This window comes from Hemitrygon akajei, chromosome 8 (assembly GCF_048418815.1).
Source record: "Hemitrygon akajei chromosome 8, sHemAka1.3, whole genome shotgun sequence".
Classification (NCBI taxonomy): Eukaryota; Metazoa; Chordata; class Chondrichthyes; order Myliobatiformes; family Dasyatidae; genus Hemitrygon; species Hemitrygon akajei.
This window is the reverse complement of record NC_133131.1, coordinates 125,793,863-125,809,366: the sequence shown is the minus strand read 5'-3', so window position 1 is coordinate 125,809,366 and position 15,504 is coordinate 125,793,863. Positions and strand designations below refer to the sequence as shown.

The 15,504-nt window shown below is 40.6% G+C and overlaps 1 protein-coding gene across 2 annotated transcripts in view; it reads left to right on the top strand.

The window, feature by feature from the left end:
• Positions 1-10,964, top strand: part of LOC140732238 (metalloreductase STEAP2-like) — a 56,609-nt gene extending 45,645 nt beyond the window's left edge. For both annotated transcript variants that reach the window (XM_073054576.1, XM_073054575.1), the window contains exons 5-6: positions 3,650-3,814; positions 9,684-10,964. In XM_073054576.1, the coding sequence (XP_072910677.1) occupies positions 3,650-3,814; positions 9,684-9,968 (450 nt within the window). In that variant the 3' untranslated portion in view covers positions 9,969-10,964. The remainder of the gene's footprint in view (positions 1-3,649; positions 3,815-9,683) is intronic.
• Positions 10,965-15,504: the final 4,540 nt, after the last annotated feature.

The window sequence follows — 15,504 nt, the reverse complement described above, 5'->3', positions numbered from 1 at the left end:
GTCTTCCAACTCCATTCCCTACTTGCCTCTCCTACATGGCACTACTGCCTGTAATCTTGCACCTTCTCAGTCCACCAATCACCTCAGGATCCTTTATTGCCCCTCCCGTCCTGTCTCTTTGCTGGTCTTCTCACCTCTCTACTCTGGGAACACACACAAAATGGGGTGAAAGCAGGGGAGTGGGGATGTCTGGAAGAATTGGATCAGCCCATGATTAAATGGTGGAGCAGACTAGATGGGCCGAATGGCTGACTTCTGCTCCTATATCTTATGGTCTTCTTCCACCATCTGCAGATTTTCTCATGTTTTTGTCTGTACTCGCTGACCAGATTCGGGTTCAACAATTTCTTCCCACTCCTTTCTAACTGAACTGATCTATTCTAAACAATATTCTGGTAAATCTCCTCTGCACCCTCTCCAGTGCTATTACACCCTTTCTCTGCTTCAATAACCAGGACTGCTCACAGTACTCCAGCTGAAGTTTACCATGGTTTTAAAAAAGGGAGCATGGTCTACCCACTTCCATATCTGATGTCCTGAATAATAAAGGCCAATTTCCCATCTGACTTCCTAACTACGTTATTTACCTGCTTAACTCATGGCCTATGTTTTCCAATCTGTTTAATTAGACTTCCTGCAGACTCATTTTTCCTATGAGCTAATCAGGAACTCTAAAAATACAATGGTACACAAGAGTACTGTATTATTAAAGTTTCATGTTGCTTTTATGTGATTGTGAAGTTGGAAAATTATTCTCTCAGAGGAATGATAGTTTTCCATTTTAGGGAGCCATTTCATCTTTATAGATGGCAACTATTTCCTATTTGGATACAGAATCAAGAATGCTGCTCTCTAGTCCCAGCAGCTTGTGTCAACCCAACCTTAATGCATTTTCTGTTTTCCACAACAATCATTGACTTCGAAGAGATTTGCAGTTATAGTGGATTGTGGTTAATTGGTCTATTGGTTAATCAGGGCAGCCACTTATTTTGGACAACTCTTAAAGAAAAAATGAATCAAGAACTTAGCAGGAGGTCCTTTGTTTATTTGGGACACTACGCTGCTTTATTGGGGTAGGAGACTGTCAGTCATTTGCACTTGTGTGGCCACTGGACACTGCATTGTGCTTGGAGTGAACACTTGCATCATTTGTATGTGCTTATGTTATTATCCATTTGGGCCAATGGGTGTCGAATCAAAAGGCAGCTATTTTTCTTTTTTTTTTGAAATTTGACTTTAAAAAAAAGTTTTGAGACCTTGCCAAGATGCCGTGAAAAGATCTGACACTAGCCTACTGGATCATGTTAAAAGCCACCTACCAGATGTTGAAGAGGCCCTCTGTCAATGGTTTTTCATTGTAACTGGATGAGGTGAGCATGTGTGTCAGTGGACCAATGTCTTTTTTAAAAAAAAACAAGTCCGTTGGGCTAGCTGAGTTGCCACGGCATAAAAACTTTAATGCAACAGACAGTTGGTGGCTTGATGGAAATGTGGGCACCACATGAAATTCAAGAAAGGGAGTACAGACACATGGAGATTTACAAAACTCCCTGGCTTGCTTCAAAAACTTTGTGCAGATGTACGAGGGGTGATTGATAAGTTCGTGGCCTAAGGTAGAAGGAGTCAATTTTAGAAAACCTAGCACATTTGTTTTTCGTACATTTGCACACTTAGTCCAGCGGTTGTGGAGCTTACGGATCCCTTCTTTGTAGAAGTCGGCATCTTGGACCTCCAGAAGTGGTCCACAGCATGGGGTGATTGATAAGTTTGTGGCCTAAGGTAGAAGGAGTTGAGTTATTAACTTCAAACTTTCGGCATTTTCACTCAAGGAGTTGACCTGCACGTGCATGTAACGAGAGCTGCACAACTCATCTCCTTCTACTTTAGGCCACAAACTTATCAAACACCCCTGCTGTAGACCACCTAGAGGTCCAAGTTGCTCCTGCTGTGGACCACTTCTACAAGGAAGGGATCTGTATGCTCCACGACCGCTGGACTAAGTGTGTACATGTAGCAGGGGACTATGTTGAAAAATAAATATGCTAGGTTTTCTAAAATTGACTCTTTCTACCTTATGCCATGAACTTATCAATTACCCCTCATATCTACAATGCTAATGAAACAGGCCTTTTTGTTGTTCCATGCTGGCCATATCATTCAATTTGCTACAAACACACAACACTCAGGTTCAAAAAAAAGCAGTAGATAAAATAATTGTGTTGTTCAAATATGTCAGGAACTGATAAAATGAAATTGTGGATTATTGGGAAAAACATTAAACCTCAATGCTTTAAGTGGCTTAGAATGAGTAGTTTACTAGTAGAGTACTATGCTATCAAGAATGCATGGGTGGCTTCTGAAATTTTTAAGAAATGACTGATGGTTTGGGATATGGAGCTACAGTGGAAATCAAGCAAAATTCTTCCGTTTGTTGACAATGGTGCAGCACTCCCTAATGTAAAATGTTTGAGAAACATCCAGCTGGAATTTCTGCCTGCCAATACAACAGTTTTGGTGCAGCCAATGCATATGGGAATCATTAAAAAAATTAAAGATATTATGGAAAGTTCATTAAACCACATTCTCATAGCAATTGAAGCATGTCTACTGACGTCTTCTTCAACAGCCAAGGAAGTGAGTGCAACGGTTAACCTTTTACAGGCAGTACAGATCGTCAATGAGTTTGTGATAAGTAATCAGCAAGACAACTCAGAACTGTTTTGTTCACTGTGGTTTCAAGCATTCCGGCTTGTAAGTGAAGGAAACATCCGTGAATGAAAATGAAGCTATTTCACTACTTCAACAAGTTAGGAACTATGAAGAATTTAAAGGTATCAACAATCATCTTGAATGTTACAGTGAAAGTGAAAGTTTAAAGGACGCAATTGTTGAAAGAATTGCATTGAAACACTAAGGAAAGGAATATGACCACAAGAATAGTGATAAGGATGACATTAAACCTGGGCTACTGACTACACAGGATGCCAGGAAATTTATTGTTGGATAATGACATTACTTCATGTAGGAAGGCTATGAAGGCAGTCCATTATCTGCACTAGGTGCCTGTGCTGGTTTTGTTCAATTGCATTCAATCAATAGGATATGGCAGTGGAAACTCAATGAGTTCCTCCGTTGATGACCATTAAGAACTAATACAGTTTTATAGAACTGTAGTAATATTGGTGGTGTTCTAATTTGTTTTGTATTTCATTTAAATACTTTGTTTGTTACTCAGTTAAGCAGTTTGTCTTTTTTTTTAGACCTTGTTAACTATTTCCATGAAATTTTGGCTTTTTGGGGCTCCTGCTTAATTGGACCAATATGTCCTGGTCTCAATGAGTCCAATTAACTGGAACCCACAGTAGTTCCAAATCAAGAAGTGCATTTTCTTGTTTTGAATACACCAAAGGTCTTAAACTCAGACTACTCACTCATTTCATATAGGGCCCTGAAGACAACCACAAGTGATAACACTTCTTCCACATACCACTCTCTTGACTGCTTTGTTGTGTGTCAAAGTACATTCTTAACTGAGCCATAATTTCTTCATTTAAGCCTTGGAATGCCTGAAGTTATTTTTTTGTGTGTCATCTGAGTGTCTTGCTAACAGCCTGAAATTCTTGTCAAAAACTTTTGTGTTTTTTCTTAGGTACATCTCAATAATGAAAATTCCTGGAACGAAGAAGAGGTGTGGAGAATGGAAATGTATATATCCTTTGGGATAATGAGCCTGGGCTTACTGTCGCTCCTAGCGGTGACTTCAATACCATCAGTCAGTAATTCAATGAATTGGAGGGAATTCAGCTTTATTCATGTATGTTTTCCCCTTGATATCCACAAATAATATGTAGCGTTTAGCCTTCAGAGTTCTATTTTGGTTATTTTTGTCTGATGTATTACATTAGAGTCAGTTTAAATGGAATAGTGTACAATATTTTTCCATTTAACATGGTTCTAATCAAAATCTTTTATTTGTTGTCACCAAGAATTCATTCCTATCAGGAGGCTAAAGACAATAACTATATTGAACATATGGTGAGAGGTTAGAGGACCTGAACCAGGCACACATCTGAAAATGGTGTATTCACCTGAAACTATTTAACAGGATTACATGCATGCTAAAGATCAGAAGCAGTAAAGTATAGATATAATTTAATCCATGACTGAGGCTCTTTTGAGGTGGCATATCTAGTCCTGTCATTAACAGGACAAGAACCAGGAAGAAGGAAGAGCCAGGAACATCCATTTTTAAGTGTCTGAACCCACCATATATATTCAAAATTGGAGCATTTCTTGGCTTCAGCAAGCTCCTCTTTCCTGAACACACCTATGTAGATAAGCCTACAAGGGGAGAGGCTGTACTTGATCTGGTATAGGGAAATGAACCTGGTCAAGCATTTTGGAGATAGTGATCACAATTTTATTTCATTTACCATAGCATTGGAGAGGGATAGGAACAGACAAGTTAAGAAAGCATTTAATTGGAGTAAGGGGAAATATGAAGCTATCGGGCAGGGACTTGGAGCATAAATTGGGAACAGATGTTCTCAGGGAAATGTACAGCAGGAATGCGGCAAATGTTCAGGGGATAATTGCATGGCGTTCTGCATAGGTACGTTCCTATGAGATGGAAAAGATGGTAGGGTACAGGAAACATGGTGTACAAAGGCAGTTGAAAATCTAGTCAAGAAGAAAAGAAAAGCTTACGAAAGGTTCAGAAAACTAGGTAATGGTAGCGATCTAGAAAATTATAAGGCTAGCAGGAAGGAGCTTAAGAATGAAATTAGGAGAGCAGAAGGGGCCATGACAAGGCCTTGGTGAGCAGGATTAAGGGAAACCCCAAGGTATTCTACAAGTATGTGAAAAGCAAGAGGATAAGATGTGAGAGAATAGGACTAACCAAGTGTGACAGTGGAAAAGTGTGTATGGAACCGGAGGGGATAGCAGAGATACTTAATGAGTACTTTGTTTCAGTATTCACTACGGAAAAAGACCTTGGTGATTGTAGGGATGACTTATAGTGGACTGAAGTGCTTGAGCATGTAGACATTAAGGAAGAAGATGTGTTGGAGTGTTTGGAAAGCATCAAGTTGGGTAAGTCACTGGGACTTGGAGAGATCTACCCCAGGCTACAGTGGGAGGCAAGAGAGGAGATTGCTGAGCCTCTGGCAATGATCTTTACATCATCAATGGGGATGGGAGAGATTCTGGAGGATTGGAGGGTTGCAGATGCTGTTCCCTTATTCAAGAAAGAGTGTAGAGATAACCCAGGAAATTACAGACCAGTGAGTCTTACCTCAGTGGTTGGTAAGTTGATGGAAAAGATCCTGTGAGGCAGGATTTATGAACATTTGGAGAGGCATAATATGATTAGGAATAGTCAGCATGGCTTTGTGAAAGGCAGGTCATGTCTTACAAGCCTGATAGAATTTTTTGAATATGGGACTAAACACATTGATGAAGGTAGAGCAGTGTATATGGATTTCAGCAAGGCATTTGAGAAGGTATGCCGTGCAAGGCTTACTGAGAAAGTAAGGAGGCATGGGATCCAAGGGGGCCTTGCTTTGTGGATCCCGAACTGGCTTGTACACAGAAGACGAAGAGTGGTTGTGCCTCAGGGATCTGTTCCAGGACCCCTTCTCTTTGAGATTTTCATAAATGACCTGGATGAGGAAGTGGAGGGATGGGTTAGTAAATTTGCTGATGACACGAAGGTTAGAGGTGTCGTGGATAGTGTGGAGGGCTGTAGAGGTTACAGCGGGAAATTGATAGGATGCAAAACTGGGCTGAAAAGTGGCAGATGGAGTTCAACCCAGCTAAGTGTGAATTCGTTTATTTTGGTAGGTCAAATATGACAACAGAATACAGTATTAATGGTAAGACTCTTGGCAGAGTGGAGGATCAGAGGGATCCTGGGGTCCGAGTCCATAGGACACTCAAAGCTGCTGTGCAGGTTGACTCTGTGGTTAAGAAAGCATATGGTGCATTGGCCTTCATCAACCGTGGAATTGATTTCAAGAGCCAAGAGGTAATGTTGCCGCTATATAGGACTCTGGTTGGACCCCACTTGGAGTACTGTGCTCAGTTCTGGTCACCTCATTACAGGAAGGATGTGGAAACTGTAGAAAGGGTGCAGAGGAGATTTACAAGGATGTTGCCTGGATTGGGAAGCCTGCCTTATGAAAATGGATTGAGTGAACTCACCCTTTTCTCCTTGGAGCGACGGAGGATGAGAGGTGACCTGATAGAGGTGCATAAGATGATGAGAGGCATTGATCGTGGGGATAGTCAGAGGCTTTTTCCCAGGGCTGAAATGGCTGCCACAAGAGGGCACAGGTTTATGATGCTTGGGAGCAGAGGAGATGTCACGGGTAAATTTTTTAATCAGAGAGTGGTGAGTGCGTGGAATGGGCTGCCGGCAACGGTGGTGAAGCCAGATATGATAGGATCTTTTAAGAGACTTTTAGATAGGTACATGGAGCTTAGAAAAATAGAGGGCTATGTGTAACCAGAGGTAACTTCTTAAGTAAGTACGTGTTCGGCACAACTTTGTGGGTCAAAGAGCCTGTATTGTGCTGTAGGGTTTCTATCTTTCTATGTTTTCTATGAAAACATATTTTTCATATGTGAAAAGGTAATGATCTATGCTTCATATCACTACACATTATTTCTAAGCAAATGATCACGGCCCTTTATTTGGAGGATGGGAAAGGAAAAGATTAACAAGTTTATAATAAAGAAAATATTAGCAAGCTATTCTGTACAAAGATCACATATCAGCTAAAGACATCTCCGAAGGCAAAATACTCATTTGATATCAAAATGGAGCTGCATTGCTCATGAATATAATGTGCATTAAATGTTCATTTAGATCAGATGCCTAATGTTCATTTAGATCAGATGCCTGATGTTCATCCAAGATAATTTTATTATTAACTTTGTTCACCACTATCATTAAAAGATAAATTGAATTTACTTTAGCGTTACTCCTTTATTATGCAGTCTAGATGTCTTGGCATTGGTATAAAATAGATGCTAGAATGGAGAGTCATTCTCATGACTCACATAACAACAACACACACAAAATGCTGGTGGAACACAGCAGGCCAGGCAGCATCTATAGGGAGAAGCACTGTTGACGTTTTGGGCCGAGACCCTTCATCAGGACTAACCGAAAGGAAAGATAGTAAGAGATTTGAAAGTAGTGGGGGGGGGGGGGGGGATGCGAAATGATAGGAGAAGACCGGAGGGGGTGGGATGAAGCTAAGAGCTGGAAAGGTGATTGGCGAAAGTGATACAGAGCTGGAGAAGGGGAAGGATCATGGGACGGGAGGCCTCGGGAGAAAGAAAGGAGGGGTGGGGGGGAAGCACCAGAGGGAGATGGAGAACAGGCAAACAACTAAATATGTCAGGGATGGGGTAAGGAGGAGGGGCATTAACGGAAGTTAGAGAAGTCAATGTTCATGCCATCAGGTTGGAGGCAACCCAGTAGGTATATAAGGTGTTGTTCCTCCAACCTGAGTTTGGATTCATTTTGACAGTAGAGGAGGCCATGGATAGACATATCAGAATGAGAATGGGACGTGGAATTGAAATGTGTGGCCACTGGGAGATCCTGCTTTTTCTGGCGGACCGAGCGTAGGTGTTCAGCAAAACGGTCTCCCAGTCTGCGTCAGGTCTCCCAGTCACCAATATATAAAAGGCCACACTGGGAGCACCGGACACAGTATACCACACCAGCTGACTCACAGGTGAAGGGTCCCCTCACCTGGAAGGACTGTCTGGGGCCCTGAATGGTGGTGAGGGAGGAAGTGTAAGGGCAGGTGTAGCACTTGTTCCGCTTACAAGGATAAGTGCCAGGAGGGAGATCAGTGGGAAGGGATGGTGGGGGGATGAGTGGACAAGGGAGTCGCGTAGGGAGCAATCCCTGCGAAAAGCAGAAAGGGGGGGGAGGGGAAAATGTGCTTGGTAGTGGGATCCCGTTGGAGGTGGCGGAAGTTACGGAGAATTATACGTTGCTTGGTAGTGGGATCCCGTTGGAGGTGGCGGAAGTTAAGGAGAATTATACGTTTCCCCGTGTTTGCTCATGACTCACATTCTTGCTCATAAAGATTTATTGCTGGATTTCTTAACTTTACACTGATTTGGACAGTACTTAGCCTTTACAAGACAAAGGATGTTTTGTAACATTTAGAGCAATTTAAAACTACTGCTTGTTAATGATTTCCAGCAGAAATGTTTATGAATCTACTTTGCAAAAATAAATTACACCATACAAATATTTCCTTACACAGTCGTAAATTAAGAAGGATCCTGAATACCAGTATTGATGCAAAGTTTGTCATGACTATTAATGATACAACTGTACTAAACCATGCAGTACTATCCTCTCGGACAGAGACATTCACAACCCTGCATTTTCAATTCATCAATACCATGATCAATTTTTTTTTTGCTACTTCTCTGTCAAAAGAAGGTTGAAACAAGCAAATGCCTTTGGTATTTTCCATAAGCACTTCAGCGATTGTATATACATAAGTACACACTTCCTTTTCCTCTCAGAAATCCCATCTATGAATGAAAGCAGCCATAATTCTAATAAATGCAGGTGGTTTGCAACTAGATCCTGGTGGTTCCTGTGATCTCTAACAGGCAAGGGGAAAAATGGTTAATTGAAACTTAAGGACTGATGGCTAGGGGTTCAAAGTTTTGCTCTTCTGTTTAGAATAGTAACAAAAAGCAAATAATAATGACATAAGTGCTTCATGTCATGGCATTATGTTAACATTCATCTCCTTGTAATGAGAGTGATGAAATCTACAATAGCTACCTTGGTAGCATAAGTAGATTTTAACTAAATACACCTCCCTTTTTCAGTCATCTTTACATTGATGACTTCCCCATCATTGTATTCTTAACCAGTAGAAAACTAGTAGCAATAATGAACTTTGTACTCTTTAAATACCACAGTTAATTGTTTCATGTGCAGTTATGTAGTTTAAAAAAAAATCATTATGGGATCATATATAGGTCTTCAAATGGTAGCCAAGATGCAGACTTGAGATTGCAAATGGAGCTGGAAAAGACATATAATGAGAGTAATGTCACAATTGTAATGGGGACTTCAATATGCAAGGGGATAGGGAAACTCTGGTTGGTGTCGGATCACAAGAGAGAGAATTTGTTGCATGCCTGGCTTTTTAGAACAGCTTGTGCTTGAGCCTACTCAGGGAAAGGCTATCGTAGATTGGGTGTTGTGCAATAACCCAGATCTTATTAGGGAGCAATGTAAAGGAACCCTTAGGAGGCAGTAATTATAATATGATTGAATTCATACTACAATTTGAGAGGGAGAAACTTAAGTCAGATGTATCAGTACTGCAACAGAATAATAGGAATTACAGAGGCATGAGAGAGGAACTTGCCCCAGGTGGATTGGAGGAGGATGCTGGCGGGGACGACGGAAGTGCAGAGATCACCGAAGTTTCTGGGAATAGTTCACAAGGCACAGGATAGGTATGCCCCACAGAAGAAGTTGTTCTCAAATAGCATGGTTACGCGACCATGGCTGACAAAGGAAGTTAAGGGAAGGGCATATATTATTGGAATATCTATGCAATATTTAATATTGTAAGGAATTGTAAATCGATGTTACTAAGTATATCCATTCTTTTCTCTTCCAGTCTACTCTTGGTTTTGTGGCTCTGTTGATCAGTACTTTTCATGTACTGATTTACGGATGGAAACGAGCTTTTGAGGAGCAGTACTACAGGTTTTACACACCACCAACCTTTGTCCTTGCACTAATTCTACCTTTCATTGTCATCCTTGGGAAAATTATTTTGCTGCTTCCATGCATTAAGAGGAGATTGAGAAAAATACGCAAAGGTTGGGAAAAGAGTCAATTCACAGATGACTTTTCAACTGTAGTTCTTCAAGCATCTCCAGAAAGTGTTACTATTATGTGAGATTTTGTCAAAAATTGACTTCCATTTAAAGAATTCAGCATTATGAGAGGACAGTTGAGTTAATTTGATGTAATTAGATTAAGCATTTTAGAAATTTTAATTCCTTGTATTCTTCGTGTTTAATGATGAGAATATATATTGTACATAATAGTAAACAATGTATGACTGTTTTGTTTCAGGTGACTGTGATATTTTAAAGTTATTTTGAACTATATGATTAAAGTTATTTTACCAATTTAATGTCGAGATTCTTTAAGAAGAATCTTTTAAGTGTTTGTGTCTATAGTAATGCAAAGGATGATGAACTTGTTCTTTATCTGATGTTGCCGAGAATATTGCTTTACAATCAAGACCACAGACACCAAAATACCCCAACATGTATGTAGAGTAACACACTTAAAGCTTTTAGCAATAACTTTTAAAATGGTTGAAGAAACTGGATCCTTCTCTTTTAAGATTCATTATTGTACTGTGCTGTATATATTTTGAAGTCCTGGCTTTGAGCCCTGATCTGTATTTTTTTTTAATTTGGTAAATTAGGATGATTATTTCTCTAAATATCAGCATGCTTAAATTTGAAATTACTCTGAAATCTGTGGTATCAGTCACATGGGTGATACTCACACTGAATAAATTTTAACAAAATACATTGATTATTTTTTCCTTTTTTTGTTGTTTTCTGAGGAATAAGAGTGTATGTCACTGAAAGTAAAGCCCGTGGAAATAATTTTACAGTTCATATCAAAAACTTAAGCTTAAATTTTCTAAGTTGACATATCATTACACTGTTAAAACTAGCTTATCCCCTATCTTTGCTATGGTTAAATTTCACATGTTGTTAACTTGTATGGTTGTTTCTGTTCAAGTGTAACAAGCTGTAGGCTGTTTTTTTTGATTGTCTATCAATGTTATAATTTTACATTTGTCCTTGACTAACTTGATGGTCCAATAGACTAACTATTTAGTTACTGCAATAAAGATTACTTCCTTTCCAAACTTGTATTTAACTTTTAAATGTATTACTATTAAAAAGAATCTGCAGTATATACTTTCTCATTGGTATTTAAAAGATTACTTTCGCATGTAATCTTTGTCTAGTAAAATTTCAGTGATCCAGCATCCAATTGTTTAGAAATCCTGATGGTTCAACATCTGGATCACTGATTATTCAAGAATCAGAGATGAGGTTCAACCACAAACAGGGTGAACAGCTGGAAGCAGGTGCTCAGAGTGCTGAAGGGGCCAGGTTTGGTCTGTGGGCTGGGTATTTTCTCAAAACACCAAGGGCCAGGAACAGAAGTATGTTTGCACTTGTATATTTATTCGGTTCACTGGAATATTTAGAGTACTACTGATTTTGTAAGATTTTGTAATTATACCAAAGGTATAATTGCTCATCCTTCACTTCTTTGTCACAGTTATGAGACGCTGCTGGTTATCAAGAACATCAAGTATTGCGGGTCTGTCCCAGAAGGGAATTGCTGGATAGTGTGGAGGTGGATTTCTGTGCTACTTCAGCCACAAACTCAGAGTGCAATCCCATGGACGCTGCAGGTGATTGTCTTGGGACATTTTTGTTGTGATTGAAAGACCCTTTTGGACTTTGGTAATGTAGAATACTGAGAGTCCAATTCGCTGGCTCATTGGTGAGACCAGCAGCGGGGGAGCTGCGTGGCCCCGGACCAGGCTCTCGTTCACGCCTTGGGGCGTGTTGCAGCTGCCGAGGAAGGAGACGCAGAAGCTGGCTGTGTGACACTGGCTTGCACACTGGGTGGGGGGCTGGCCCCACCCGTCAGTGATGTCCTTGATCCAGGACAATAGCCACGCACCATTAATCTATAGGACATGACACTCAGGGATATGGGTTTTATTAATCTTTTTGTAATTGTATGTTTTTGCTATCATAGTTACATGTGATATATATGGTGTGTGTGATTGATGGTTCCCCACCTTAACCCCAGAGGAACACTGTTTTGTTTGACTGTAATCATGTGTATGGTTGAATGAAAATTCAACTTGAATTGAACTTGAGCTACAATATGTTAAGAAAAATTGAAATGAGTGTTTTCTTGAGTATTAATAGGAGTAACCTCCATAGTCTGGAGAATCTGCTGTGTTAGCACTATCAAAATCCCTAAAGTCCTAGACTAGTGGAATTTTAATGTCTTTTTGTCTTGTAATTGTATTCGTAGAATCCCCAAGGAAACTGAGAGCAGAGTGGGGCTGCTGCCTCTTGGCTCCAGTGATCCTCACTTTGGGTGCTATCTGTGAGGAGTTTGCTTATTCTGCCTGTAACCTCTGGGTTTCCTCCAAGTACTTCATTTTCCTCCCTCATCCCAAAAACCATACAGATTGTAAATTAAATGACTGCTGTAATTACTCCTGGTATGTGGGTGAGTGGTAAAAACTAGGAGTAGCCAATGGGCATGTGAGGTGATTAAAATGGGATTAGTGTAGGATTGGTGTACATGAGTTGGCCTGGATTTTATGGGCCGAAGGACTCTATCTATTACATGATAGCTTCCTATTAAATGTATCTGCTGCAATGTACTTTGACTTTGTGAGTGATGCATAATTTTACTTCTTCACAAAAATACTATCAAACGCAGTATTTCTCATTTAGCAAAGTGGACCTTGTTTCAGAAGCTGAAATAAAGGCTAAGAATGCTGGAAACTGTCAGCAGGTTAAAAACTGCATCTGCGGAAAGACAAGCAGTTTACCTTTCACATCAAATGTCCCTTCTCCAAAACTGAGAAAGATGTAAAACAAATGTGTTGCAAAGAGAATGTGGCGAGGGGAGGGGATTAATAGGACAAAGAGAATATTCCTGGTAGGGTAAGGAGAGCGGTGCCCAGGTGGTTCCAACATTTTTGAATCCATCTTCTGATTAGTTAGGGTTGCTGGAAACAGTAATGTACCAAGGGAAACGTAAAGCTGTATATTGCAGGGCAGATTGTTTTCTGATTCTGAAGTCAAAGGAAGGATGCTGGGGAAAGTCCAGCATCTCCGCCCACATTCACGGAGAGAGAAAATCAATTAATATTATAGATGGACAACCTTGCAGCAAAACTGGTCAGTTCTGTTACAAAGGATAAACCTGAAGGCAGCAATGTGACCAGACAGAGTATGGGACCTCTTTAGAGCAGTGCAGCGGAGGGGAGGGGGGCGCAAAGATTCATAGATCTGAGTGGAAAATGGATGGAGAATTGAAGTGATAAGCAACTTAAAATTCCAAAAAATGCCAGATATACACCACAAGAAATACTTCAACACAACTGCAACATTGGCATCTACCCAACACAAAGTAGAACAAAAAACACAAAATGCTGGCAGAACTCAGCAGGCCAGACAGCATCTATGGGAGGTGGTAGTGACGACGTTTTGGGCTGAAACCCTTCATCAGGAGTGTGATGACGTTTCGGGCCGAAACCCTTCATCAGGAGTAGAAGTAGAACATTGTAGAACAAAGTAGAACATTGTTCAGGTGTCAGCTATCCGCAAGTAGAAAGATAATTGCAATCCTGATAATAACTGGACTCTTGGCTTATTTTCAATCATCAGCAAAGTGACTGAGGTGGTTGTCAACAGTGCTATTAAGCACCATTTACCATCTATGTTTTCAGGAATAGAACCATGTTGGAAAGCAATATTCATGGTGAAAAGTGTTAGGCAGTGTAGATCTCATAAAGAGCAGATGCTCTATATTTCCAGCATCTGCAGAATCTCTTGTGTTTATGTTAGTGTCTATCTCTAATAAGATGGTTGGAGCCTGGAGGTATCTAATGGTGATTGCACAATGGTCTTCAGAAAGCAGAGTGGTCCTGATGTCATACAACAAAATGAGACAACCCACTTAATCAGCAGACAGAAAATACTGGAAGAACTCAGCAAATCAGGCAGTATCCATGGAGGGTAATAAATAGACGATGTTTTGGTCCTTGACCCTTCATCAGTAATCATCTGTAGAATCTCTTGTGTTCACAGCTTCTGATCCTAGCCTCATCAATCTTTTGGAAGCAAATAAATCTGCCATGATGGTATCAGTAGCACCATCCACAGCACAGTCCTTGTAAAGTCAAAATCCCATAGTCACAGACAACATACACTTCACTGTATCGTATGCTACCACTACCATTCTAAATGGAGGAAATTATGAACAGATCTAACAGCCCAGGATTGGGCTTCCATGAGGTGCCATGGGTTATCAGCAGCAGCAGCAATATTCTTAACCACAATCTGCAAACTTGTGGCCTGGCATATCCCCTGCTCTAACAACACCATTGACTGGGTGATCAACACTGGTTCAATGAAATGTGCAGGCAATACCTCGGCATGAGGAGTCAACCTGGTGAAGCTACAAAATGGAATTACTAGCATGTCAATTGATATAAAACGCATTTAAAGACAGATCTAGGTGATCCCATAACCAACAGATCAGGTCTGATGTCTACAGTCCTACCAAATCCAATTGTAAATGGTGGTGGACAATTAAACATCTCACTGGAGGAGTAGGCTGCTGCAATATCCCCATTCTCTGTGCAAAAAAACCCAAATATGTAGCATCTGAAAGAATCGTCAACCGTAAGTGTCCAATTGGTGATCCATTTCGGCCTCCTCCATTGGTCCCCAGAATGGTAGGTGCCTGTCTTTAGCCAAATAGATTCAATCCACATGATATCGGTGGTAAGGAAGACAAGTGCAATGCTAGCATTCATTTCAAGAGGACTAGAATATAAAAGGAAGGATTTCATACTGAGGCCTTATAAAGCATTGGTCAGACTGCACTTGAAGTATCATGAGCGGCTTTGGGCTCCTTGTCTAAGAAAGCATATGCTGGCATTGGAAGGGGTCTATAGGAGGTTCAGGAGAATTACCCCAGGAATGAAAGGGTTAATGCCTGAGGAGCGTTTAAGGCTCTAAGCCTGTACTTGCTGGAGTTTAAAAGAAGGAAGGGAAAGGGAGAATCTCATTAAAACCTGTTGAAAATTGAAAGGCTTAGACAGAATGGATGTGGAGCACATTTCCTATAATGAGGGAATCTAGGACCAGAGGGCACAGCCTCAGAATAGGTTCCCTTTAGGACAGAGATGAGAAATTTCTTTAGCCAGAAGGTGGTAAATCTGTGGAATTCATTGACCATAAGACAAAGTAGCAGAATTAGTCCATTTGGCCCATCGCCAGCTGTGGAGGCAAAGTCATTGGGTATATTTAAAGTGGAGGTTGAACAGATCTTGATTAGTAAAGGTGTCAAAGGATATAGAGAGAAGGCAGGAGAATGGGGGAGGATGAGAGAGATAACAAGTCAGCCATGATGGAATGGTGGAGCAGAATCAATGGGCTGATTGGACTATTTCTGCTCCTATGTCTGAAGGTCTAAATGGCTAAAGGCATTGTATGCAATATGACAACATCCCAACAATAATACTGAAGAGTTGAGCTCCAGAACTTGCTGTGCTCTTGGTCAAACTGTTGTACTACACCTGTGCACAGATGTCTATCTGACAATGTAGAGAATTGTCCAGGTTATGTCTACTC